The sequence below is a fragment of the Mytilus trossulus genome, chromosome 14, assembly GCF_036588685.1.
Source record: "Mytilus trossulus isolate FHL-02 chromosome 14, PNRI_Mtr1.1.1.hap1, whole genome shotgun sequence".
Taxonomy (NCBI): Eukaryota; Metazoa; Mollusca; class Bivalvia; order Mytilida; family Mytilidae; genus Mytilus; species Mytilus trossulus.
In genome coordinates, this window is record NC_086386.1 from 71187043 (window position 1) to 71214304 (window position 27262).

A 27262-nucleotide genomic window follows, 5' to 3' on the forward strand; every position below is an offset into this window, starting at 1 on the left:
TTACTGTCTTATTGGTCAGTGTTTATTATGTGTTAGAAGAAGACAACATTACTTCATGATGTCCACAAGCTTGGGAATCTAAATTTTGTTTACATAATATAAAATTGAAATTGAGAATGGAAATGTGAGAATGTGTCAACAACACAACCAAAGAGTAGATAACAGCAAAGATTGCTTCAGCAAAGTCTGCTTCAGAACTTAATTTTGTTAAAAGCATTATAAAGTTTATAAATTAAAATTATACTTAGTCTATATGCTGCACTTCAGTGTTTATGTGATGAAATTACAGCAACAATGTTAATGCACCAGATGCACATTTTATTATCTTTATTATCGTAAACCAATGTAAAATGGTATAGAGACACATATACAAATAAATTAACATACATACATAGTATCTATTTTAAATACAAATGTAAAGTAGAGGCATAAAGTGGTTACCCAGAAGATTTTAGGGCAGTAAATATCTTTTCAATGATCCTCCAGGATAAAAAAGATCATTTCAAAGTTTTATAAGTGATAATTCAGATTTAACCAGGGAAGATGGCTGTGCAATGAACAAATGTCTTTCTGTTTGGTACATTTAACATACATTTTCCTCTTCTTGCATAAGAAAAGCAAATATGACATTGATATAAGATTAAGTAAAAATTTCTTTATATAGTGACTATTCTTGAGGGTCAACTTATCCTCTGTTTTTCTGTCATATAAAAAGGGTCCATTGTGAAATGTTTTGAGTTCATCGTTTTGCTAGATTGAAGACATTTTCATTCACATATTGCTCTAAAAAAACCTCTAGCATACTAAAATATATTTCCTCAACACATTATACTGTTGTTTGCATACCTAGAAGTAAATTCCCATTAAAAAAAATCGGGTTCTTGGTTCAAGAAGGTACTGGTCATAATAAATGTTTTTCGTGTTAAAAACCTTAAATTGCTATAAAAAAAATAGGAAGTGTGGTATGATTGCCAAACAACTTTCCATCAGTGAATAAAACAGCACATAGGAGTCACCACAAATTCTTCAATAAAACCCTTACACATACATAACATAGTCAGTTTTAAAAGGGTCTGGACATGACAAATGTAAAACAATTTACAAGAAACTAACATCCTGATTTATGTTAAAAACAATACATGAAAAAAAATATGATATACATAAAATGAAATCCGGGTTACAAACTAAAACTAAGGAAGCGCATCAAATATAAGAGGAGAACTACGACCCAATTAAAACAAAACATTAAAATGTAACACACATAGAAACGAACTATAATATAACAATGGCAATTTTTCTGACTTGTTACAGTACATTTTAAGACAGAAAAAAATGGTGGGTTGAAACCCTTTGTGGCATGCCAAACCTCCCGCTTTTATAGCAATCTTAAATATAATATTAAAACGCCAACATTACATGACAGGACTACAATACAAATACATGGGAGAATATATAGGACAGAGAAACACACGAATGATAGAAAGTGTCCAGATAACTAGTGTGAAGGGAGTAGCACAGCCAATATCAATTAGTTCACTATGTAACGAAGTGGTTCAGCAAAATCTTACGGATAGATTACAGACCAATATATTTGTACAATATTACTTACAGTAATACTCCAACTTATATCTTATTAATAATCTACCTGGGTGGGTAAAACAAATTCTGTACACAAATATAACACGAGTAAAGTTATGCTTTTCAAATTTTATTGTTAGATCAACAGTATGTTCCAACTATATTTTTATCTACTCAACAATGAAATCCAGACACCAATATATTATAACACTACAATCTTTTTAGCTCACCTGGCCTAAAGGGCCAAGTGAGCTTTTCCAATCTCTTTGCGGCCGTCGTCTGTCGTCGTTAACTTTTACAAAAATCTTCTCCTCTGAAACTACTGGGCCAAATTTAACCAAACTTGACCACAATCATCATTGGGGTATCCAGTTTAAAAATTGTGTCCGATGACCTGGTCAACCAACCAAGATGGCCGCCACGGCTAAAAATAGAACATAGGGGTAGAATGCAGTTTTTAGCTTTTAACTAAAAAACCAAAGCATTTAGAGCAAATCTGACATGGTGTTAAATTGTTTATCAGGGAAAGATCTTTCTGCCCTGAAATTTTCAGATGAATCGGACAACCTGTTGTTGTGTTGCTGTCCCTGAATTGATAATTTTAAGGAAATTTTGCTGTTTTTAGTTATTATCTTGAATATTATTATAGCTAGAGATAAACTGTAAACAGCAACAATGTTCAGCAAAGTAAGATTTACAAATAAGTCAACATGACCGCAATGGTCAGTTGATCCCTTTAGGAGTTATTGCCCTTTATAGTCAATTTTTAACCATTTTTCGTTAATCTTAGTAATCTTTTACAAAATTATCATCTGAAACAACTGGGCCAAATTAAACCAAACTTGGCCATATTCATCATTTGGGTATCTTGTTTAAAAATTGTGTCCGATGACCCGGTCAACCAACCAAGATGGCCGCTACGGCTAAAAATAGAACATAGGGTTAAAATGCAGTTATTGGCTTATAACTAAAAAAACAAAGCATTCAGAGCAAATCTGACATTGGGTAATGTTGTTTATCAGGTCAAGATCTATCTGCCCTGAAATTATCAGATGAATCGGACAAGCTGTTGTTGGGTTGCTGCCCCTGAATTGATAATTTGAAGGAAATTTTGCCGTTTTTTGGTTATTATCTTGAATATTATTATAGATAGAGATAAACTCTAAACAGCAATAATGTTCAGCAAAGTAAGATTTACAAATAAGTCAACATGACTGAAATGGTAAGTTGACCCCTTTAGGAGTTATTGCCCGTAATAGTTAATTTTTAACCATTTTTCGTAAATCTTAGTAATCTTTTACAAAAATCTTCTCCTCTGAAACAACATTGTTAAATCAAACCAAACTTTGCCACAATCATCATTTGGGTATCTTGTTTAAAAATGTGTGGCCTGACCCGTTCAACCAACCAAAATGGCCGCCACGGCTAAAAATAGAACAAAGGGGTAAAATTCAGTTTTTGGCTTATAACTCAAAAACCAAAGCATTTAAAGCAAATCTGACATGAAGTAAATTTGTTTATCAGGTTAAAATCTTCCTACCCTGAAATTTTCAGATGATTCGGACAACCCGTTGTTGGGTTGCTGCCCCTGAATTGGTAATTTTAAGGAAATTTTGCTGTTTTGGGTTGTTGTCTTGAATATTATGATAGATCGAGATAAACTGTAAAAAACAATAAATTTCGTCAAAGTAAGATCTACAAATAAGTAAACATGACCGAAATTGTGAGTTGACCCCTTTTTGGAGTTATTGCTCTTTATAGTCAATTTTTAACCATTTTTTCGTAAATCTTAGTAATCTTTTACAAAAATCTTCTCCTCTGAAACTACTGGGCCAAGTTAATTATAGATAGAGATAATTTTAAGCAGCAAGAATGTTCAGTAAATTAAGATGTACAAACACATCACCATCACCAAAACACAAATTTGTCATGAATCTATCTGCTTCCTTTGTTTAATATTCACATAGACCAAGGCGAGCGACACGGGCTCCTTAGAGCCTCTAGTTTAATCCTTCTCCGGTTTAAATTATTCAAAAAGTAAACGTACAGATAAGTTATTTTATTATTGTGGTTATTTTAATATTGTTGTTATCTTAATTTTGTGGGTATTTTTATATTGTTTTAATATAAAAAACAAATACATTGAGTTAAGTCTGCCAATTGATATTTTATCGTATGTTTTTCTATGTTGTGATGTTATGCTATTGTTTCAGAAAAAGGGAGAAGGTTTGTATCTATTAAAACGTTTAATCCCGCTGCAAATGTTTGCACCTGTCCTAAGTCAGGAATCTGATGTACAGTAGTTGTCGTTTGTTTATGTAATATATACGTGTTTCTCGTTTCTCGTTTTGTATATATAGATTAGACCGTTGGTTTTCCCGTTTGAATGGTTTTACACTAGTAATTTTGGGGCCCTTTATAGCTTGTTGTTCGGTGTGAGCCAAGGCTCCGTGTTGAAGGCTGTACTTTAACCTATAATGGTTTACTTTTTAAATTGTTATTTGGATGGAGAGTTGTCTCATTGGCACTTACACCACATCTTCCTATATCTATGTAATACAAGGAATAAGAATGAGCTATAGTGGTCTAAAAACATTTTATGACAGAAACATGATTATATTCCCAAACTGTTTTTGTAGAGAAATTGGAACACTTTCAAGAACATAATTTATCAAAAGCCGAATATTCAATATATCTCGCCACAAAAACAAATATGTTACTTCTTGGCTTGGATATCAGTAAATCAAAACAAATTTCAATTAAAAGGACTGCAAAATCTTATTAATTAATAACAATTGATTCAATTCCGAACCTGGTCACTTCTCCCTTCAAAAGAAATATTGTCCGTTATACTGTCATTTTCAATATATCTCTCTTCTCCCCTTTGAATGAACATTTCATGCAGATAAATACACATATGAAATCAATTAATGATCTTTTTTTAGTTTAATGTACACACATTTTATTCATACATATTCGTGTTCTAATCTTACAACATGTATTTTTGAAAATAGTATATATAACAGAGAACTGCTATTGATTACGAATCCAATTTCAGAATTACTTCGAAATAAGACGACGTGGTATGAGTGCCAATAAGACAACTCGCAATCCAAGTCACACGGTGTAAAAAGTAAACAATCATATATCAAGTATGGCCTTCAACTCGGAGCCTTGTCTTACATCGACAAGCAAGCTATGGTCCCAAAAAGATAACAATTATTCAAATATAAAACAAACAGTCTTTTCTATTTATAAATATATTCCCTTGTCGATAGTGATCATTTATCTATATGTATACCTGTCATGTAAAATTATCATCTAAGCGGTGTTTTAAACATTGTCATATAAGCAAGAGGTTTGGCTAGCCATAAAACTAGGTTTAACCCATTTTTTCTTAAATGACTTATACCAAATCAGAAATATATGACAGTTAGTATAAAATTGTCCGTTTCTGTTTATGTTGACGTTTTTTTTGTTGTAGTAGTTCATTGATTCTGTTTAATGTGTTCCTCAGTTTTTGTTTGTGATCCGGATGTGTTATTGCTTAATCTATTTATGACTATTGAACAGCGGTATACTACTTTTACCCTCATGAACCACATCAACAAACGACAATTTTTAACAACAGGTTTCTAACTTAGAACAGGTGCAGCGGGTTTAAATGTTTCAACAGGCACAAACCGTCACCCTAACCTGATTTTTTTTAGTTTAAACATATTTATTTAGAGTGGATTAAGAAACAAGTTTTTGCAACTTATATTAATCCCTTTCCACTTTGCGGGTGCGAGTGCTGCCTTGTAGCGGCATTAGCCTACTCTTTTTCAAAATCTTCAAGGGTGTTTTTTACGTGCAAGAGATATGGCTCTCTCTTAACACGGGTCAGCCATTTATCGTCCCCCACCGACGGACTATCATCGTTTCCTTAAGACCACACTCGCAAATGGTGTCAAAGGAGAGCCGAAAATTGAGTTTCTGAAATTTTCATCCCAAACGGAAATCGAACCAGGAACCTTTGTGTTAGTAGGCCGATGCACTAATCACTACACCACGGCTCTCTAAACCTGAAATAGTATATAACTTTAGACAGATATAATATTAAAAATAATTCAAATGGCTTAAATCAATAACATTAACAGATAAACAATCACGTGTTAACATACACTGAACAGATAAACTTCACATCCAAACACAAACATTAAAATTAATTTGAATATTTTGGTGATGTTCGTGTTGCAGAGCCTTTAGTTTTCTATGTTGTTGTGTTTTGTGTGCTATTTTTATGTTCGTCTTTTTATTTGTTAGTCATGGCGATGTCAGTTTATTTTTGACCTATGAGTTTGAATGTCCATCGGGTATATTTCGCCCCCTCTTTTTAACATTCTGATTCACACAAAGCATATGTTAACCACATTCATGATTTCTCTACTAAAACTAACTGTGAGTTGTATTAACCTAAACGTGGTTAATAAACATAACCCAGAATAAATTGCCTGTACGATTCACACGCTGTTATACAGTGATTATATCGATGTCACGGCATGCAAACAACTTCCTCATTCTTGACAAAATGGCAACGAACGCACAGGTCTCGATACAACCAAAATGTATTCTTTGTGGACAAAATAATACTATTTACTATTGTTATGAATGTAAAAAAGCTTTGTGTAAACCATGTAGAACTAATAAACACGATTGTATTGCTGCAAACAAAAAACACATTGTTACGGATTTAAAATGTGTTGACCTCACTTCGTTAAAAAATATACCAAACTGCAAGGAACACAATACGGATTTTTCATTATATTGCACAAGTTGCAAAGTATTGATATGCCAAGAATGTGTGACAACTACACATAGTGGGGATACCTTTTCGACAATGAAAGACCGTGCGAAATTAATGAAAAAAGAAGCAGAAGTACATGTTGTTAAAATGAAAGAAGAATTAGCGAAATCGTCAACCATTATAAATGAAATTGAAAACAATCATTTACCAGAAATAGAAAATCAAGCAAAATATGTTGTGAAAGAGATCAAACTTGCTATAACAGAGGTAAACCAAGTTATAAATTCGAAAAGTGACATGAAAATAACTAACATTGAGGGTTTCAAACATTTGGAGGAAGAACGGCTGAAAATAGACTTAGCCAATAGAAAACATATTCACAACAGATGTTCAGAGGTGAAATATTCTTTTGAAAAATTAATTGAAGAAAAACATGCATTAACGTTCCTCACGGCATATACAAACTTGATTGGCAAAATTGTAGATTTTGAAGATATTGATCAAGGACCAAATGAATGCAAACCACCACCACAATTCGACAGGAATTTATTTGTAGAAGATCTCATAGACGGCATAACCAGTCAATTCGAAAAGAGGTAGTATATTAATTTGTTCCATTCTAAAACAAGGTTTATTCTTCTTGTTGGTTAGAGGTGGAACCATTCCCCTTTAACGTGCATTGTAATTTGAAATTTTATGTTGGAGAAAAAACGTACAAAACTTCCTTCATCGTCCTTAGATTTCGACAGACTACTTATGAGGCTATAATAACTTTTAATGATCCCTTTAACAAATATTAAAGTAAATGCATAAATAAATAAATAAATAAAATTGTACATGAATGAAAAAACCCAACTGATTACCACAATGCATCATATAAAATATACAGGTTAATGGCAAGCTAAAAAAAACCATGCACATGTATAGAATTTGTATGACTAACTGTAAAAACAGTTGCCTATTTTGCAAGCGACTCTATGGGTCATTTTCTGGGACACGCGGTATAAGTTCAACAGTGAGAAAAAATTTTAAGGTTTAAGGTGGTACCCAACACTTTTACTAAAATTTATTTGGCTCGTTTAATTTTCATAAAATTTTGCAAAAGTATTTACTTATACCCTATAACAAAAATATAAAGATTTCAAAAATTTTGAACCAACCGTTTTGTCAGAAAAATTACACTGGTTATATAGCAATTTGACAAACACCAATTTTGATCATTGAGAAGCATTATATTCCCTTAACAACACAACGTAATTAAAACGTTTAGCTGATTTTACAGAGTTATCTCCCTGTAGTGTTAGGTACCACCTTAAAATAACCAATAGACATTATCAAAGGAAAGAAAGACTAATAGTATAAGGTCATACTTCTCTATTAAGCAACCGTGACTAAAATATTTAAATCAATATCAAAATTTATTTAAAATACCATTCATAACTGATTTAATCATTTGTTCACCGACACGATGTTTTATTGATTTTATTACAATTATTATTAATTTGATTAATGATGTATACATGTACAGCTGTATAGTTGACAAATTATGTATGAAAATGAGGGATATTCGGAATATTTTTGTTAGATTGCGGAACAATTTTCGGTTTAAAAGTAAAAACCAAAACAGATAAAGAGTGTCATATAAGTAAATCATTATAAATAGATTTAGACACATTTATTCTAAAACCAGTTGTTGTTATTATACGGGTTATGTTCTTCCCATATATATTTTATTAGGGTACAAAAATAAACCCCTAACGGGGGGATTGTGCTTAATATTCATACGATGCAGATATAATCTTTCAATCAGTCTGGAGCTGGCATGTCAGTAACTGCTAGTATTCCTTTGTTCATTTATGTATCATTGTCATTTTGTTTAATTTCTTTTGTTACCATTCTGACATCAGACTCAGATTTCTGTTAAACTGAGTTTTACTGTGCGTATTTGTTGTGTGTTTTTTTTCTTTTTATTTTTGTTGCAGGTATCGGGAGGGGGGGTTGAGATATCAAAAACCATTTTTATCCCCGCCGCATTTTTGTGCCTGTCCCAAGTTAGGAGTGTATGAACCTTTGTTAGTATTGTATGATTGTTAATTTAAGTTTCTTTTATATATTTCGGAGTTACATAATTATGACGTCCATTATCACTGAACTATAGTATACATTTTTGTTTAGGGACCATTTGACTGAAGCACACGTTTGGGTTCGCAGGTGGCTGTTGTCTGCTTATAAGTGGGGAGAAAACGATGTGACAAAAAAGAAAACAGAAAGAAAACATCACTGTGAAACACAACCCATAACTGGGTGTCTATGGAGGGTAAACATATCTTGCCCACACATTGCCCCCGTCTGGTGTCTCACCAAATTTTAAAAAAATCGTTGATAAATCCCAGGCAGTGATGTACGATGAAAAAAGTATCGGATAGTAGTTTCGGTAATTGTTTGTAATATTGTCCGGGATTATCTTTCGCCAAGACAAAGCAGAGAAGACTTCAATGATTTATGTATATGTATATATATATAACCAATGTCATATTCCTAAAATTTTTATTTCTTTCAGTGAATCTGCACAAATCAAACCATACCACTTCCACAAAGATCAACTACCAAGGTTAATAAAAGAAAACGAGAGGTATGATACAATTAAGACTGATCATCTAAAGATAGAATGGTAACTAAATTTGTTATAGTTAATGTTCTAACGACAGAACAACGATCGATCTACCCTTGTCTTTAAGGTATTTCACAAATAGAAAAAGAAGTTTTTGAAAGCTTCTTCAAAACATAAAAGAGATACAATTTGATCTTTCTAAAAATTTACTGAGTGCTTCGTAGTATCATAAATTACGTCAATATGAAGTAATAACTAATCAAGTTGGGAAGACCCATACAACACTTTTTTAACACTTATCAACTTAATATGTTTATCCTGGCCAATATAAACAAAATACTATTTTATTGTAGGCAATATAACATGAGCTATAGCATAAGGCAACAAATCATAAGATATATTTGTTCAGTGATAATTTCAAGATGATATGAATGTTGAATTAATTCTAAATTGTTGGTCTTATGAGAGGCATAACTCATCAATCATATACAGTTGTATGCAATTTCGATTCATAGCAGGCTTTGAATTAACTTGTTACTAAATATATGAAGGCAACTGTAGTATACCTCCTGGTTAAATATCACCAAAAAGATATGTGCGAAAACCATCAAAAATCTATTCAACGTTTTATGAAGTGAACTCATATAAAGAAAGCCATTTGATTTTTGCCTACACTCTGGATTCATTTTTTTTTGGGTTAACAATTTTTGCAGTTTGCTAAAAACTTCCATTTTCGTTGATAATTGATTTCGTGGTTTTGTGAATATCTTTATACAAAGCCTATTACACATATATTATTCGTTTACTATTTGATTTTTTGGATCAGCTGTAGCCGCAAAACCCACAAAAATTGGTATCCAACGAATAAAAATGTATCCACAGTAGTTACTTAAGGAATGACTGTAATATGTTTTCTGTCTATGAAGAAAAAACATAAAAAATTATGATGTACACTGAACAACCCGCGTGCATACACTTTTTTGATGTAATATCAAATAGACAGAAAACATATTACAGTCATTCCTTAAAATTTGATACTAAATTCCATTTTAAACCGGAGGAAATCATGAAAAAACGTTGGTGATGTCATTGTCACATGACAAAACTTTGTCTATGAGCTGATAGACAAAACACTGTCAGCCGATCAGAAAACGCGTTTCGTTCAAAATCAAATTACTTTCAAATAAACACAATTTATTTTCAGGTTAAAGCTTTCTGAAAAACAATCCAAGGAGATTTTGGAACAGATCGACGAAGAAATGAAGAGCTTGAAAGACACAACAAAAATACTGATAACAAACACAGAATCTTTACATGATCTTTTAAGTGATATGGGAAACAAGTAGGTACCCAATTTGTATTATATAAGCCATCTGGTATATCAAATGAGGGTCAGGAAGTGGTAAAAACTATGTAAAATATTACTGTCTATTTTTAAAACTTTTATAATCAAACAATCACTTTTTAGTTTTGTCTATAATTGTGGATTGAATGTTTGTAGTTAGAAAATTCTGGCTACGGTGATTGTCCTTCTTATTACGATGTACTCGTCTGGGCTTCCTTATGAAATATATTTATTTATGGTGCATGCAATAATATTACTAGAATTTCACTACAACCTATGGATGAGTTGTATAGAGTAAATAAGAGTCCGATCATCACAGTAATACACTACTTTATATTTCAGAAATAATTCATGGGGGCTTGAATATATCGTTATTTTACCACGGGTTGGCCCTTTATGACAAATATTTTACCCTGAGCGATAGCGAGGGTTAAAATATCGGCATTAACGGACAACCCGTGGTAAAATCTAGATATATTCAAGCCCCCATGAATCATTTCGATTCTAAAAGGACAAATACGGCAATTTTTTTGGATCGAAGCGCTCTAGGTGGAGGCCGTTATTTGCCGTTTCCATAAATAAACGCACTTTTAGATTGGCGTTAAAGAACGGAGCAAACAGAATAAGTGACATGCATAAACTATTCACAAAACTTATATTTAGATAGATGTTGATGAATTTTAATGATAACCTAATTATATGTCTTCTATGTATATAAAAATGGTCTTATACCACATTTTAGCATCGTTTGTTTACGTTTCCTTGTTGTGATGATTTTCGGTATCAAAAGCGTGTATTTCCCCGTAAAATGCTCAAACTATAACGTCATCATTCTATGACGACGGGTACTTCACTCATAAAAAACACATGACGTGGGAGCACGATCGGAACAGCCAGTGCAATATATTCATATTTTACAACGGGTGTGTACACAAAGCGTTTGAAGGACGTCATGTTAGAATATCTTACAATTGTATATCAAAAGAACCCGAGTTTTTTTTTTTTTTTTTTAAATTAGTAAATTAATAAAAGTAGAAAAAAGTCGAAAGTCGAAAGTATATGTAAAAACAAACATATAAGCAGAGTTGCACTATAAAATGCTATTGTCCAGATAGAAGTGTAACTAGCATAGATTTTTGTTCTTTAATATTTTTGGACTGACATCTGATAGTTCAAACTTGTAGATCAATTAAACTTTTCATAAAATGAAACAAATATGTTCTGAAACATCATGATAATAGTTTGAAAATGACATTCCTTGCTTTTTGTTTTAAGGTTGAAGCTTTCCGAACAACAATCAAAACAATTATTAGAAAAGAAAGAACAAGAATTAAAGACATTGGAGGACACTAATGAAGCAACGAAAGCAGAAAACGAGACTCTTCACGATCTGTTAAATGATATAGAAAGACAGTAAGCAACCGTTAATAAGTTTTAAATGCTAGGCAAAAAAAAAAAAATTGGGTAAACCTCAAAACTTTCATTATACTACATTAAACCAAATGATCAGAATAAGAAAAGCATATTCATGTTTGAATTATTAGATTCGTATTGATCGTATGTTTTATCATGAACATAGGTGATTATCTGTGCCTTATGACAATGCTAGTTTTTACCTTCTAAGGTATACTTTAAGTTTGACTGTCCCTCTGGTGTCTTTCGTCCCTCTTTCAAGTGGGGTTTCTTAATAATAATATCTTACTTTATCCATGGCAATTATAACGAAAGGTATGGTATCAAATATGCCAGTTCCGTAGAGTGGAATACGTTATAGATAATAATATTTTTGTAAAGAAATGTTGGAGTATTTGTATTTTCACGCTAAAAAAAGTCTTAAAATAAATTTTCTAAGTTCAATTTGCAGTAGATGTTCTTATTGATTTCTTGCTTAACCAATGTGGTCATGTATGTCAGTATCGAAGCGCTGATTTCTCAGCCTATATACAATTATACTCAGTTTGCAATAAGAGGTTGTTTTACAGGTTAAGGCTTTCTGAAAAACAATCCGAAGACGTTTTAGAAAGAAAAGACAAAGAAATAAAGAGATTGGAAGACACTAATAAAGTGATAAAAGTGGAAAAAGAGTCTTTACAAGATCAACTGAGTGATATACAAAGCAGGTATGCAACCTTTAAAAATATTAAAGGTGAAGTGATAACCAATAAATAAACTTGTCATAGACACTAGGATTAATATTTTGTATTTGCGTCAGACGGGCATTTCTTTTTTGTTAGTAGCTGAACAGCATTGAGAACCAACATTTCCGAAAACTGTTGCCAAAAACAACTATGGTAATCCATTCTTGAGGTAGAAAAGCCTTAGTATTTCAAAACTGCAATGTTTTGTGAACAGTTAATTAATAATTATGACCATATAAATGATATAACATATATATGGCATATACCCCAAACTTTTATAATATAATATTTAATCAAATAGTCAGAATCAATAAGATTCAATTTTAAGTGAGAGTTTGTCAGATTGACTTTTGATCGTATAATGAGTTTTTTTTTACATTTGTAATTTACTGTTGCCTTCTTTTACCAAACACAAAATCCCTTAAGAATAATAGCCAAATCCCGCTTATGTCGATTTTGAAAAGGGGTTTCTTAATTATATCTTAACTCATTAATTGAAAATTAAGAACGGTATGGGATCAAGTAATACAATGTATATCAATACCGAAGCACTGATTACTAAGCTGATGAAAAAGATGATACATGTATCGACGTAAAATAGTTTGCTGTTTTCTTTTAGGATAAAGCTTTCTAGAAACCAATACAAAGACGTTTTAGAAGAAAAAGAAATAGAACTTAAGAGATTGGAAGACAGGCATGTAGTGATGAAAGCAGAAAAAAGTCTGTACAATTTCTACTAAATGATACAAAAAGCCAGAAAGCAACGATAGGCAATCTGTGTCTAAAACCAAATATATTTCATAATAATTATAGTACATTTACTCCAATATTCAGAGTCAATAACGTTTTATCCTAGATTTATGAAACTTTACATACAAATCGCTCAAAATGTGCAATTGTGCCATTGCTATCATTTAATCATTAAATGGTTTTATAAGTTTACCGTAGACAATAGTTATCACAGGTAACAGGATTATAACTTGGTACAAGTTTTTGAAATTTTAGGTCCTCAATGCTCCTCAGGTTTGTACTTGTTTGGCTTTATAACTATTTTAATCTGAGCGTCACTGATGATTCTTATGTAGACGACACGCATGTCTCTCGTATTGAATTATAATCCTTGTACCTTTGATAACTATTGTTCCTATTTTCATAATTGGGAAATTAGTAGTTTTTAAAAAAAATTATTACCCAATGTGGTATCTACATGTGTATTTTGTGTAATCTACAACTCATGTACAGTTTTAACTAAGATTCCATGACAATTTACATAAACATATTATTCTTAAATTTATAACAGAATTGGTTCACATGCTGTTTTTCCATATTTTTAAAGAGGATTTGATATTTTGGTCATCAAATTTAGAACAAGAGTAAACTATGGTTTCAGTTGCTAATATCTTTAGTGTTGTATTTTGTGCTGAGCTATTGCTGTGTTTGTAAATTTGTCTTAGTTTAATTTTTACCCCTGGTGTAGATTTGCTGCCATTAAAAATACATTTGCCATATCAATTTGAAGATGTCAAAGTCACGTAACAAAAAAAATTAGCTTAACTAGTCCCATAAAAGCCTGATCACTATGTATGCTAGAATTTAAGCTACATAGATTGAAAATTGTGATCAAATTTGATTTTTTCCTCATGTTTTTAAGTTATTTATCTAACATACATAGTCATTGAATATAATACCTATCAATGTTACCTAGTATGAGTCAACTGAAAGTCCAAAGGACATATTTCACCTTGCTTAAATGTGGACATTGATGTAACAGAGCAACATAACATAAAACTATACAAATATGTGGCAACAGGCTATACTCATCAGATGACACAAAGCTTTCCCCAACTTACCACAAATTCGAAACAAGAACTACCCAAATGACTTAAGGAGGTTTGCTACTCAGTTTCAAAATACATCACACAAGTATATATTGATAGAGGATTAATAAAAGGAACCATAAAAGCCAAAAAAATAAATATATAGGTCAATGTGCTTATTTTTTGAGATATAAGCCATTGAAATTTTGGCGGGAAAATGTTCTCTCTTAATTTTTCAAAGCTTTATCATTGAGAAGTTTTCCTCGGTTTTGGTTTGTTACCCGGATTTGGGTTTTTTTCTATCGATTTATGAGTTTTGAACATCGGTATACAATGCCTTTATTTCTGTTCTCAAAAAAAAAAAAAAAAAAATAACAAAGATTTTATAACCCTGGCCGTTTTTGGCACATCTTTTTTGAACTTTTGGTCCTCGATTCTGTTCAACTTTATACTTGTTTCGGCTTTCAAACTTTTGTATATGGGCGTCACTAGTAAGTCTTATGTGGACAAAATGCACTTCTGGCGTATTCAAATTTTAAACTTGTTGCCTTTTGTTTGCTATTATTCGTGTGTTTCTTTGTCAATTATGTTCTCCTATTTATTTATATTGTAGTCCTGTAATGTTGTGTTGTCATTTTAATGTTATATTTCACATGACCATCACAGAGGGAGGTTTGGCATGCCACAAAACCAGGTTCAACCCACCATTTTTTCCTTTAAAAATGTCCTGTACCAAGTCAGAAATATGGACATTGTTATATTATAGTTCGTTTCTGTGTGTGTTACATTTTAACGTTGTGTTTCCGTTGTGTCGTTTGTTTTCTCTTATTTTTTAGTGTGAATTCAAATTACTATAAGACGTGTCATGGTACTTATTTATCCCAAATTCATGTATTTGGTTTTGAAGTTATATTTGTTATTCTCATTTTGTCTAATGCTTAGTCCGTTTCTGTGTGTGTTACATTTTAATGTTGTGTCGTTGTTCTCCTCTTATATTTAATGCGTTTCCCCCAATTTTAGTTTGCTACCCCGATTTTGTTTTTTGTCCATGGATTTATGAGTTTTGAACAGCGGTATACTACTGTTAAAATTGAGAATGGAAATGGGGAAGGTGTCAAAGAGACAACAACCCGACCATAGAAAAAATGTTGCCTTTATTTATAAGACTTTTACAGATGACTTATAATTATTCATGTAAAAGATTTATAAAACGAAAAATGAGGGTCAATGGGCAAAAATTGTTAAGGCATTCAAATGGATAAAACCCTAAAATTCCGAAATTCGGACAAATATCCCAAAACATGGCAAGCGAACACACTTAAGACACAAAGTATCATTTATTTTTAGATTTAAGATTTCTGAAACAGAATCCAAAGAAAAAGAGAGAAACAGATTAGAAGACAATCAAAACTTATTAGAAGCAGAAAAACAATCTTTACAAGATCTGTTAAATAAAAGCGACAACAAGTAAGTACCGTTTTAGATATGTCACGTGCATAATATACATGATAGCAAAACAAGTAAGCAAACATTTAGATATTTTACTTACTAAGTGAAAACAGTTATGTCCATTTAAAATACACAGTAATATATTTGTTATACGTTTACTAAAATTTGCGAAATCGAGTAGTTTTTAATTTAAGTAGGAATTACTGTATGTATGGTTCATGTCTGGAATGTTTTATGGAGTGCTGCTTTAATGTATGTTCTTTTTTTTCAACCTCTGGTCATGTTTCTGTCTATCGTAATTTTGCACACCGAACAACAAGCTATAAAGGGCCCCAAAATTACTAGTGTAAAACCACCCAAACGGAAAAACCAACGGTCTAATCTATTTAAAAAACGAGAAACGAAAAACACGTATAAATTACATAAAAAAACGACAACTACTGTACATCAGATTCCTGACTTAGGACAGGTGCAAACATTTGCAGCGGGATTAAACGTTTAAATGGTACCAAACCTTTCCCTTTTTCTGAATCAATAGCATAACATCACAACATAGAAAAACACACGATAAAATATCCATTGGAAGGCATATTATCAATCCTCTAAGAACTGAAACACTGAGATGATGAACTAGCTGTTATGCACTATTTATGAAGTTTCGTTTTTGTCTGTAAGGTTACATCATATCGTGTGTAGTTTGGTTTTTGTATTTTCGGTACATTTCACATATGCCTTATATTTTGTTTTTTTACTTAATTAAAAAAATCGAGGATAAAACATTGTGTTTAACTTATTATGACGTCGTCATAACATTAATTTTGAATATCCTTTTTTGACCACCATAATTATGACAATTATTTCTAGAATTGCATGTATTCTGAAAGTAACTGTGATTTTTTTTTATCTCGTTTCATATAATTGTAGAAATTTCAAATTAACATTAAAAATATTTACCCTCCAAAATACGTCACTTTTTGTGATTTTCTTTGCTGTCGTTAATTAATTCAAGATGTCCGGTGATATTTGGCGGCTTACATGTTGTAATGTACTATCATATTATTCATTCATGTGTTTCTCTGTGCTGAGTTTTCTTTCGCTCGTGTGTACTGTATCCCTTTCACGTAGTGTTTTCATTTTAACGGTTTTCTATAATTTTGCTATATAAGCGGGAGCCATAAAACCAGGTTCAACCACCATTTTTCTTAAAATTCCCTGTACTTAGTATAGAATATTGCGCTTGTTATCAATTATTCCGTGTGTTACCCGGATTTAATTTCTCGTATTCGATTTATTACTTTTGAACAGCGATATACTACCGTTGCCTTTATTTATGCAAATATGCTTATATTTTGTAATAAGAGGATGTTTTGTTTCAGATTTAAGCTTTCTGAAAAACAATTCAAACAAATTTTAGAAGAAAATGGAAAAGAAATAAAGAGATTGCAAGACACTCATATAGTGATGAAGGCAGAAAAACGGTCTTTGCAAGATTTGTTAAATGATATAAAAAGCCAGTAAGCAACAGTTTTGACCTGTTAAGCACTAAAAGAAAACAAAGATGTATATTATATATTCTTCCATGATATTACATGTACTATTTTGATATTTAAAATTGAGAATGGAAATAGGGAATATGTTAAAGAGACAGCAACCTGACCAAAGAGCAGATAACAGCCGAAGGTCACCAATGGGTCTTCAACGCATCGAAAACATCCAGCACGCGGAGGTGTTCCTCAGCTGGCCTCCCAAAAAATGTGTACTAGTTCAGTGAAATGGACGTCATACTAAAATCCGAAATATATAAATGAACTTGAAATTAAATATTCTACAAGACAAACAAAGGACAGAGGCCCCTGACTTGGGACAGGCATTACCATGTCGTGTGAGATGTCAACCCTCCAACTATACCTCTAGCTAATGCTACCAACGGGTCCTCAACGCAGCGAGAAAATCCCGCTAATGTTATCTTATATTGCAAAACACATGAAATGTATCAGTTAGTTACAAAAACTGGGTTCAAGAACATACCATTAAATTTAAGGTAAGTCTGTTAAATAATTGTTTCGCTGGCAATCTCCGAAAGTTATATTAAAATCAAATAAAATAATTGCTAAGATTTGAGTTAAGCATCTAAAATTTTGTCTTTTCATAAACCGTATTACCTTAAACATAAACTTATTGTGGAAACATTCATTTATAACCATTTTTGTTAACATAATGCAGAAATAAATTATCACAATAATGACAATTAGAAATAACAAAACTACAAAATCAATTTCATATTTATTTCCGGTATATATACTTCTGATCAAAGAAATTTCAAAAACATAGTAACAAAACTAACCCTATTAATTTTTCAAACAAACTCTCCATTTTGATTATGATTTAATTCGGAATAACTAAAAGACTATGGTACGTTGTACAATGTATTTATTGTTCTGTATTATTTAAAAACCAACAATTATTTTCATTTAGAATGATATTAGATTGATATATCATTTTGAAAAAAAATGTTTCAAAATAAATATTCCAAATTTATGGCGTGTTTTAAAAAAAAATATAAAGTCATATGTATCTTTCATTTCTCTTTTCATTCTGCTTTTCAGACTAGAAAAAGAGAAACTTAAGTCAAAAGAGTGGTATGTATGATTATTTTCCTAATGTTATTTTACACTTTTCAGAAGGAATTAAACTACTCATCAATTCTATATATTTTTATTAACAGTAGAAATCTGCTTAACATATAATATTAGGTTAACTATAATGCATGTTAGTTGGAGTTTTTAAAAGAGAGACGATGACACCAAAGGCCCACTCAAGCGCATAAGTCAAAAATGAACTGACCATGCCATGGATGAAAGAAGAAATACACAAACAAATAAAAGTATTAAACAAAACAACATACAAAACAAAAGACTGGTCAACACAAACCCCTTCAAAACTGGATGCTATTAGGTGCTCCGGAAAGGGAAGCAAATCTTACTTCTCTTGTGTCCCTGTCGTGTTGCCTATATATTTCGCATTCATAACAGTGATTTTTACTCTACATAAAGAGGACATTAAGCACAATTAAACTTTTGTTTAGAACACTATCTTGAATAAACCGAGTACGCCAGGGCTAAAAAGAAAAAGACAAACAGACGAACGAGAGTACACAAAACACGTCTTTCAAATCTAAAAAACTAAGCAACACGAACCAAAAACTTAATAATGATATGTTATGTCAGTACCAAATCCCCGATTACTGATCTGATGCAAATCTATATCGGATTAGGATTAACATTTTAAACTAGAGACTGTATTTGCTTCAGGGTAAAACTTTCCGAAATACATTCCAAAGAAATTTTAGAAAAGAAAGAAAGACAGTTCAAGAGATTGGAAGCTGAGAAAGAGTCTTTACAGTACATTGTAAATGATTTAAATTCACAGTAAGTTATCATTTAGTTATAATTGAGAATTGAAATGGCGAATGTGTCAAAGAGGCAACACTCCAATCAAAAGGCAGATAGCAACTGGAAATCACCAACAAAGGTGCTCCTCAGCTGGTCCCCTTAATAAAAGTGTGTACTAGTTCTGTTAAAATAGACATCAAACTAACCTCCAAAACATATAAAGGAACCAAAACTGAAATAACGACTTCATTATTAATAAAAAAAACTAAAATGTGTATGACTTATAATGTTTACAACGATTTTGCTAAATAAACGTAACAGTAGTATGCCGCTGTTCGAAATTCCTAAATCGCTTGAGAAAAAACAAAATCCGTGTTACAAACTTAAACTGAGGGAACCATATCAAATATAAAAGGAGAACAACAACACAACAGAAAACACTAAAATGAACTATAATATAACAATGGACATTTTCCTGACTTGGTTTTAACAAATGGTGGTTTGAACCTGGTTTTGTGGCTATCCAAACCTAGGACGTGTATGGCAAAGTTAGATACAACACTAAAATGACACCATTAGATGAAAGGAATATTGTACAAATACAAGAACATTCAGGACAGAGAATTACGCAAATAAACAATTCATCATAGTACATTTTGACAACGAAACAACAGAAACACTGAAGTGAACAAAAAGTGTGCACTTTTGGAATTATTACCCCGAATTCATTCGACTCAGAAACGGTGAATATGAAACAACGTTTTTCATTTGGTATAGGTTTGAAATATCTCTTTCATTAATTGTTTGTTTTACAACAATCCCTAATTTGATTAAATTCCCTTATGAAAAAATAAATCGAATAATTAATATAAGACTTTTTTTTTTAAAGTATGTTATTTGGAATTCTTTAACAATAGAATATACTTGGTTCAATGATTTAAATATTTCCATTACTTTTATCCTTATGGGAGTAAGGTGCTTTCTTTTTAATGATATTTATTGCATTAGTATTTTATCATAATATAAACTATTCGTGTTTTAGATTAGAAAAAGAAAAACACAAGCAACAAGGACGAGTAAGTAATTTTTTATCCAATTTATGAGGATATACCTAATTGACAGTAAAAGGAACTTTTGTCGGGCTGGCTAACTCTTTTAATGTTTTATAAGTGTTTTAGATTTTTAAAATATTTTGAACAATCACTGAAGAGACATTTATTGTCGGAATGCGAATCTAGTGCGGAAGTTCGCACTGCTTATATTAGAACAATTTTGTACCACATAAAGAACAGAGTGAATAAATTAGTATCACTCAAATAAATAGAAATTACTTCACAGTTAGTGGTAGATGTCATCAGTTACTGATGTAATAAATATTGACACAAAATTCTATTTCAAACAGAAAACTACTTAATATAGAGGTTATTTCAAAGAATATGAACAATTGACCCTAGTTAGATCACTTTCAGCAGAAACAATAGTATCTGCAAGGATTGAATTATTGAATACAAGAAAACGACAATACTCAATTGGATACATCTTTGCATCAAACTTGCTACAAAACATATTTTTGATTATAAGAATTCGAGAATTATTATACCCATCAAAATTGCACACAGATTAAACGTATGAAGAAATATGAAACATGATTTGCCTTGAAGCAGAATGATGCTGATGCGAGATCATCTTGTACAATATAAACCATAATACTTTCAGTTTGAGGCACAAGGTTTTTAGAAAATTCAACAAGTCGTCCCTTTTTTTATGAGCTTTTCATAAACTGGTGCTTTTTCATACCCCACCTACGATAGTAGAGGGACATTATTTTTTCTCGTTTGTACGTCCGTTCGTACGTCCGTCTGTCTGTTTGTTCCATTTCAGATTAAGTTTTTGGTCGAGGTAGTTTTTGATGAAGTTGAAGCCTAATCAACTTAAAACTTTGTACACATGTGCCCTATAATAAAATCTTTCTAATTTTGCAATCTCCGAAACAGCGGTTACTTCCCCTTTACTACGCTACGTTCACTTTAACCACTGCCTCCAACTCCTAACGCTATCGTAGGTTTTTGTCTACATTCTTGAAATGTTTTTAAAATGTCCATTTGTTTTTTTATATGTATGGAATTTTATACTATATCAATAATAAAATACAGATTTTAATGACTACAATATAAGCTACCAGTAATTTTTAGAAAATGATATTTTAAACTGGATATATATTTTTGTGTATGTATAATTATTTGACCCTTGTCAAATCCAACTTGATGTTACAGAGACGATACGGAACGTACAGCGTCAGCTGTATCCACAATTGACACTGAAACATGACAAAATTTCCTCCATAGAATACATTCTCCAGGGAAATAACATTATAGGCAATCTGCCTGTTGGGTTTGGAAAGAGTATAATATTCCATGCGTTGCCCAGTGAATATATTAATTCCATCATTAAATGTCAACCCTTGCTGCTGTGCATTAATCATGAGGAGAATCACTGTTGGAGCAATCTCAAGTACAATGTATCTGCAGCTAGTTCTGAAAGATCTCCCCTTGATGACCTTTGCATTGTTGTGATGTAAAAATCCCTCACTGCTGTGCACTGGTCATGAGGAGAACTACTGCAGAATTATATTCCTGGTTTTATTTTGACATTTTTGTTTGTTTCCGATTTAATAAACTTTATATCATATTCTTTTAATATTAAATCGACCTCATTGCACTCAATGCCTCTTCCCATAAATGTATCCTACATTGCTCATATTATCAATTTATTATTTGTGTATTACTTATTGTGTTTATATATTGTGATGTTTTTGTATCTTGCGCGACAAGGGCCCATAATTGGTTTAATAAAATAATGTCAAATGTCTAATGTCATCAACTAATCAAACAATGAAACATCGTGAAAATATATATTTTTGTTCACAATAACTTTTATTATACTTCGAACTTGACGGCTCTTTTAAATATTTGTCCAGTCCGAAAACGGGTTTGGAATACCACTTAACAGAAAGAATTACTCAGGCCTGAAATCAGTAACTGTCCCTCGGCTCAGACAAGGGCCAAGTCTGCAAGTGATCATTTATAATATATTGAAAAGAAAAACATAACTTAAATGTGGAAACATTCATTGTAGATGAGTTCAGATACTTGTGAGGTCTGGCAAGGCTATTTTATCTTAAAACAAACAGATGTGTGCCCTTTTGTAAAAAAATGGGTTTTTACAACAAGATTGAAATGTACCCCTAAATATAAGGTAAACGGGAAAAAGTCACAGGAAAAAAAGTCACAATATATATTTAAGTATAATTATTTATCAGAAGTATGTTGGAATGCACATTAACAATTTACTATTTGCATGTATGCAAAAGATAAGTAAAGTTTTTGAATGCATAGAATAAGTCATTATATACTTGTATCGGATTAATTATCTTCGGTGTTAAATTTTATTTCATTATATCTGACATGCTATATATATCAATTGATAATAGTGTAAAAGAGTATTTTCTTTTTTTTTTTTTTATTAAAAACTGACTTTTTAATAAACAGGGAAAGCTTATTGTTTCCTTTTATTTAATAATGAGCACACCTTGTTTTTCATTGGCATGGCTTCCTACCAAAACAGATAGTGAAAAGTCTTTAAAAAGGGAAATATGCAACAAGAAGCCAGTGAACGATATCAACAGTCCCTATCAATAATTGTTGTAAATACCTAACTATTACTAACGGCAACGAGTTGTTTAATACTCAATCTAAGGATTCTCATCTTGAAAAATCAAAATAACATGTGTTCAAATATATAAAATACATATTTAATAATTGTGACTTTGTTCTAATTTTGACTCAAATAAAAGGAAAACTATGTGACTGCTTCATACAAAATACATATTGTGACTTTTTTTCCTGTGACCTTTTTTTCCTGTGACTTTTTTTCCGTGACTTTTTTTCCGTGACTTTTTTTCCTGTGACTTTTTGTTCCTACATTCAAATATAAGAAATATATATATGAAGGGTTGTTCCTAACCTGTTAATTTGTGGTTTAGTAATGGTAGCACTCCACTGTCCACAGTAAGAATATAAAATTAAAATTGAACCAAAAAATGTTTTATCATTCTCTATTCCTGGCTTTCTAATACATTAACCTAGCTGTTTGTGTTATACATGGGTATCCGGTCGTTCCGGCCCCAAACCGATCCGGCTTCATGTCAATCCGGCCCAAAGTCGATCCGGCCCCATAATAAAATATGAATAAACTACATTCACTATATGGAGGAATTTGTGACAAATTTAAACAGTATATATAAACGAAATCATTAGTCTATAATTGGTTTGTTTATTCAACAATTGTCTGATGATTGTGAACTAAGGTAATGCCACTCGTAATCACTTAATTCAATCAAATCCTGATTAATTAAAGTTATATAATCAACCAGGTCTTTATAATTCGATCTTTTGTTTGGTGTATAGAATAATAATTAATTGTATTTTTATTTCAGGTAACATTTGAGGCTTCTATATAACACTTTTGTTTTGTAATATCGAATATAGTCAATATATTTTTTAAGTTTGTATTATCAGCTTGGGAATCGTCTTTTACCGTTGTGTATGTAACTATTTGTTATAACACAAGACGAAAGACTTGTTAGGATCACAGCTAATTGAAAAAAAATGCTAATTACTACTGATTAATGCTGATGTCTGAATTCTTTTTATATACGTTTAATATAATTATACCCAAGAATCTTGCAAAAAATCTTGTAAAATGATAGTTTAGCGAAACAAGGTCACCACTGTTTCGGAGTGTGCTAATTTTTATTCCAAATTAGAGTTTTGACCCCACCTTCACGGTCCACTGAACATAGAAAATGATACTTCAAGTTTCAGGTTTAAGTTTTTGGTCAAGGTAGTTTTGGATGAAGTTAAATTCCAATCAACTTGAAACTTATAACACATGTTCCCTATGATATGATCTTAATGACCAGTTGGAGTTTTTACCCTAAATTCATGGTCCAATAAACATAGAAAATGATAAAACAAGTGGGACATTCGTTTTCTACTAGAAATTAGAGGAAAATGGTTGGTATCTCAAAACACAGAAGTAATTTTGGATTTTCTTATGATGATTGCAGGTTTATTGTCAAATTTTAACATCGTTCAGACTAGAAAGAGTACGAACACAAAAAAACTTAACTCGGAGAAAATTTTAAAAGGAGAATCCCTAATAAATAAACTCATCATAGATACTAGGACTAAATTAAGTATATACGCCAGGCGCGCAAAATGCAACAATTAAAGCACAAATACATCAAACTTATAATGGACAACAACTATTATATTCCTGACTTGGTACTGGCAAGGCATCTACTTTTGTAGAAAATGGTGGATTGATCCTGGTTCTATAGCTAGCTAAACATCTCACTGTTACGACAGTCGCATCAAACTCATTATATTGACAACAATGAGTGAAGAAAACACACAATACGTATAAATATAAAAAGGGGCAAAGCAGTCAACATTGTGTTATCAATTTTATCACTATAAAAACAAAAAAAAATCTATCAAAGAAGTATAAAAAAGAATAAATCAAATTTAACAACCTCATTATGTTTTTTATTCATCTATTTAAAATCTATCCACCAGGAACGAGGAAGAGATAGGTATATTTTTAGACACCTGTCTATTAAAATGTCCCGTCCACCAGGGACGAGGAAGAGATAGGTATATTATTTAGACACCTGTCTATTAAAATGTCCCTTTTAGAACCATAAAACAAAACCTCCTGCTGCAGTGAAAACTGTTTTCTGTCCGTCTGTACATACGTCCCAAAATTGGTTTTCCTTCGCCAACTTTTATTTGATTCATCCAAATGTTATGAAACATAAATACAATTATATTTTACCATAAAACAGGTCAAGCTCGAATTATGGTGGCATCATTCCTACTAGCAGCGAATTATGCCTTTTTTTAACTTTTTTTGGAAGCGGCGCCTTAATCTGTACCAAAGGGACATATTCTACATTTATTTCACTTAAAATCCTTTTAATCATACAATGGTATTTCAAGTTATCAAGCATGGTTACTAATAAATAATTGTACTAGCATAGACAATGGTGACCATTTAAGGTTTCTATGGTCAATATTAGATTTTTTTCTGAGCTGATGTCAATTCTTGATTGTTGTTATTAGTAGTTTTTAGGTCATTTATCTGAATATGCCAATCGAATGACGGTCAACTAACAAAGCATTTTTTTCCATATATGATAGTTGTAATAGAAAAATAATTTATCATTTAGATTGATGTGTTAATATAAACGAAAGGGTTGATTAAAACAAAAGTTACGTGTATCGATAAAACAAAACAACAACATAAAAAGGATCAAAGTTTTGAGTTACACTGTTATACAATACTGTTAACATAAATCTTAACAAGTAAGTGTACCTCTGATTAGTACCGGATTGTTATTATTAAATAAAAGATTGAAGCGTACTTCTTCTCTTTTTTTTTTTTAGAAAAAGTAATGCTGCTGCTTGATGGAAGAGGAAAAAAACGAATAATCGACGTGTTGCCTTAATTCACTGTTTTGCGTAGAACTTTTGTATTCGATTTTTTTTAAAGAAACTGTGAAGCATATGTTATTGTAACTTAAAAAACTTTAGCCTAATTCTTCTTGCTCTGTATTGTCGTTAATAGATATGTCTATATATGTTTTTATTTTGACATCGAACATTTTATACGCATTTGAATCCGTTACTGCTAAAGTGATTACTTTCCTTTGAAAAATGTATCTCCCTGATCACTGTTGTGCAAAATTGTGGGTTGTATCAAAGTAAAGCCCTTTTTAACTGATTTTTATAGTTTATTTATATGTTGTTCTGTGATACAACTGTCAAAAATTAGGAGAGGGTTTAACATACTCAGACTAGTTTTTTTCTCTCACAGACTATATATGTGCCTGTCTCAAGCCAGTAGCCTGTCATTTCAATTGTTGTCATTTGTTGTTGTATATCATATAAATTTGTATACGAATCAGGCCGTGAGGTTGAGTTGTTTTACATGTGCCATTTTGAACCTTCTCTATTTGATATGTCTTTTGTTCATTATTGACGGCTGTACGATGAATTGTATTTGGTAACTTCTATTGTTGTTTTGTCTGTTTTAAAAAAAAATGTCTGATATGAAATCAAACAACATCTTTATTTATTTTTTTGGTACATACATTTTACTTTTGCAAATTTTCTTTTGATCAGACTATAATTTTCAAATTGTTTATGCCCTTATTTTTTCTTGATCCTTTTGAGTGTTTGGAATTTTATATTTGGATATCGTAATTGTTTTATCATAAATGATAGTGAATTATACTTTAGAAATAATTCATGGAAGCCATAGATGTGTTGGAAATTTGCACATGGCATGGATTGTGATATTCGAAATTTATCCCATGCGTTAGTGCTAAAATTTATTACAAATCGATGGCTTATAATAGGACAAATACGATCATTAAAAACTGAAGTGAGGGCTAGTATGCTCTGTGTGTGGCTGTTCCTTTTTTTGCTCCCTAGTAGATAAAGCTCAACCATTCAAATAAATCTGTAGCTTGTATAGATTATTTTTTGAATAACCGCTAGAAAAAAAAATGATTCTTTCAATTCTCAAACCCAACATTTGTCATTTTTAATTTACATATTTTTTTCCTAGCGAGCTAACGTCCAATGTTGGCATTCCGTAACTACGGAGCCGCCATGTTGACTTACTGTAAATATGCGAATAATGCAACAGAATAGAAAATATAACGAAACCTACATAGAAAATTAATTTAAATACAATATATATGCAACTCTAGCGTTTTCATTGTATGACGTCATGTTTTGAAATTACTTAAATGCGCCAAAAACATTAATAGACTGTCATGAATTTTATTTTCTTTCGATGTTGATAATTTCTCCGAACTCTAGTGCATTTATTCTTTTTATTATGAATCCAAATGAGGATAAAAGTTATTTTTCTATTTTTGATTGCAATGTTAAAACAATAAAATCGGCAAGGGGTTTGGAAATAGTTTACAATAATACATTTTGGATTTACATCGGAAGTATACAATAACAGCCATAATTATGTATATCTCTGAGTTTGCACTAAGTATAGATAT

General features: G+C 31.4%; 1 protein-coding gene across 1 annotated transcript; it reads left to right on the forward strand.

The window, feature by feature from the left end:
• Nucleotides 1–6153: 6153 nt before the first annotated feature.
• On the forward strand, nt 6154–26428 carry LOC134696096 (interaptin-like). Its single transcript, XM_063557688.1, has 12 exons — nt 6154–6960; nt 8925–8996; nt 10180–10317; nt 11596–11733; nt 12303–12440; nt 13078–13152; nt 15623–15742; nt 17101–17238; nt 18331–18363; nt 19036–19152; nt 20159–20192; nt 25626–26428. The coding sequence occupies exons 1-12, from the start codon at nt 6458–6460 to the stop codon at nt 25632–25634; spliced, it is 1515 nt and encodes a 504-aa protein (XP_063413758.1). The 5' UTR covers nt 6154–6457; the 3' UTR covers nt 25635–26428.
• Nucleotides 26429–27262: the final 834 nt, after the last annotated feature.

What these genes read in the sequence shown, in the direction of transcription:
- LOC134696096 (XM_063557688.1), top strand. Translation starts at nt 6,458, where the DNA reads ATGAAAGACCGTGCGAAATTAATGAAAAAAGAAGCAGAAGTACATGTT. An exon ending in TTAAATGATATAGAAAGACA is followed by an intron (nt 11,734 to 12,302) that starts GTAAGCAACCGT and finishes GTTGTTTTACAG; the next exon opens with GTTAAGGCTTTCTGAAAAAC. An exon ending in TTAAATGATATAAAAAGCCA is followed by an intron (nt 17,239 to 18,330) that starts GTAAGCAACAGT and finishes TCTGCTTTTCAG; the next exon opens with ACTAGAAAAAGAGAAACTTA.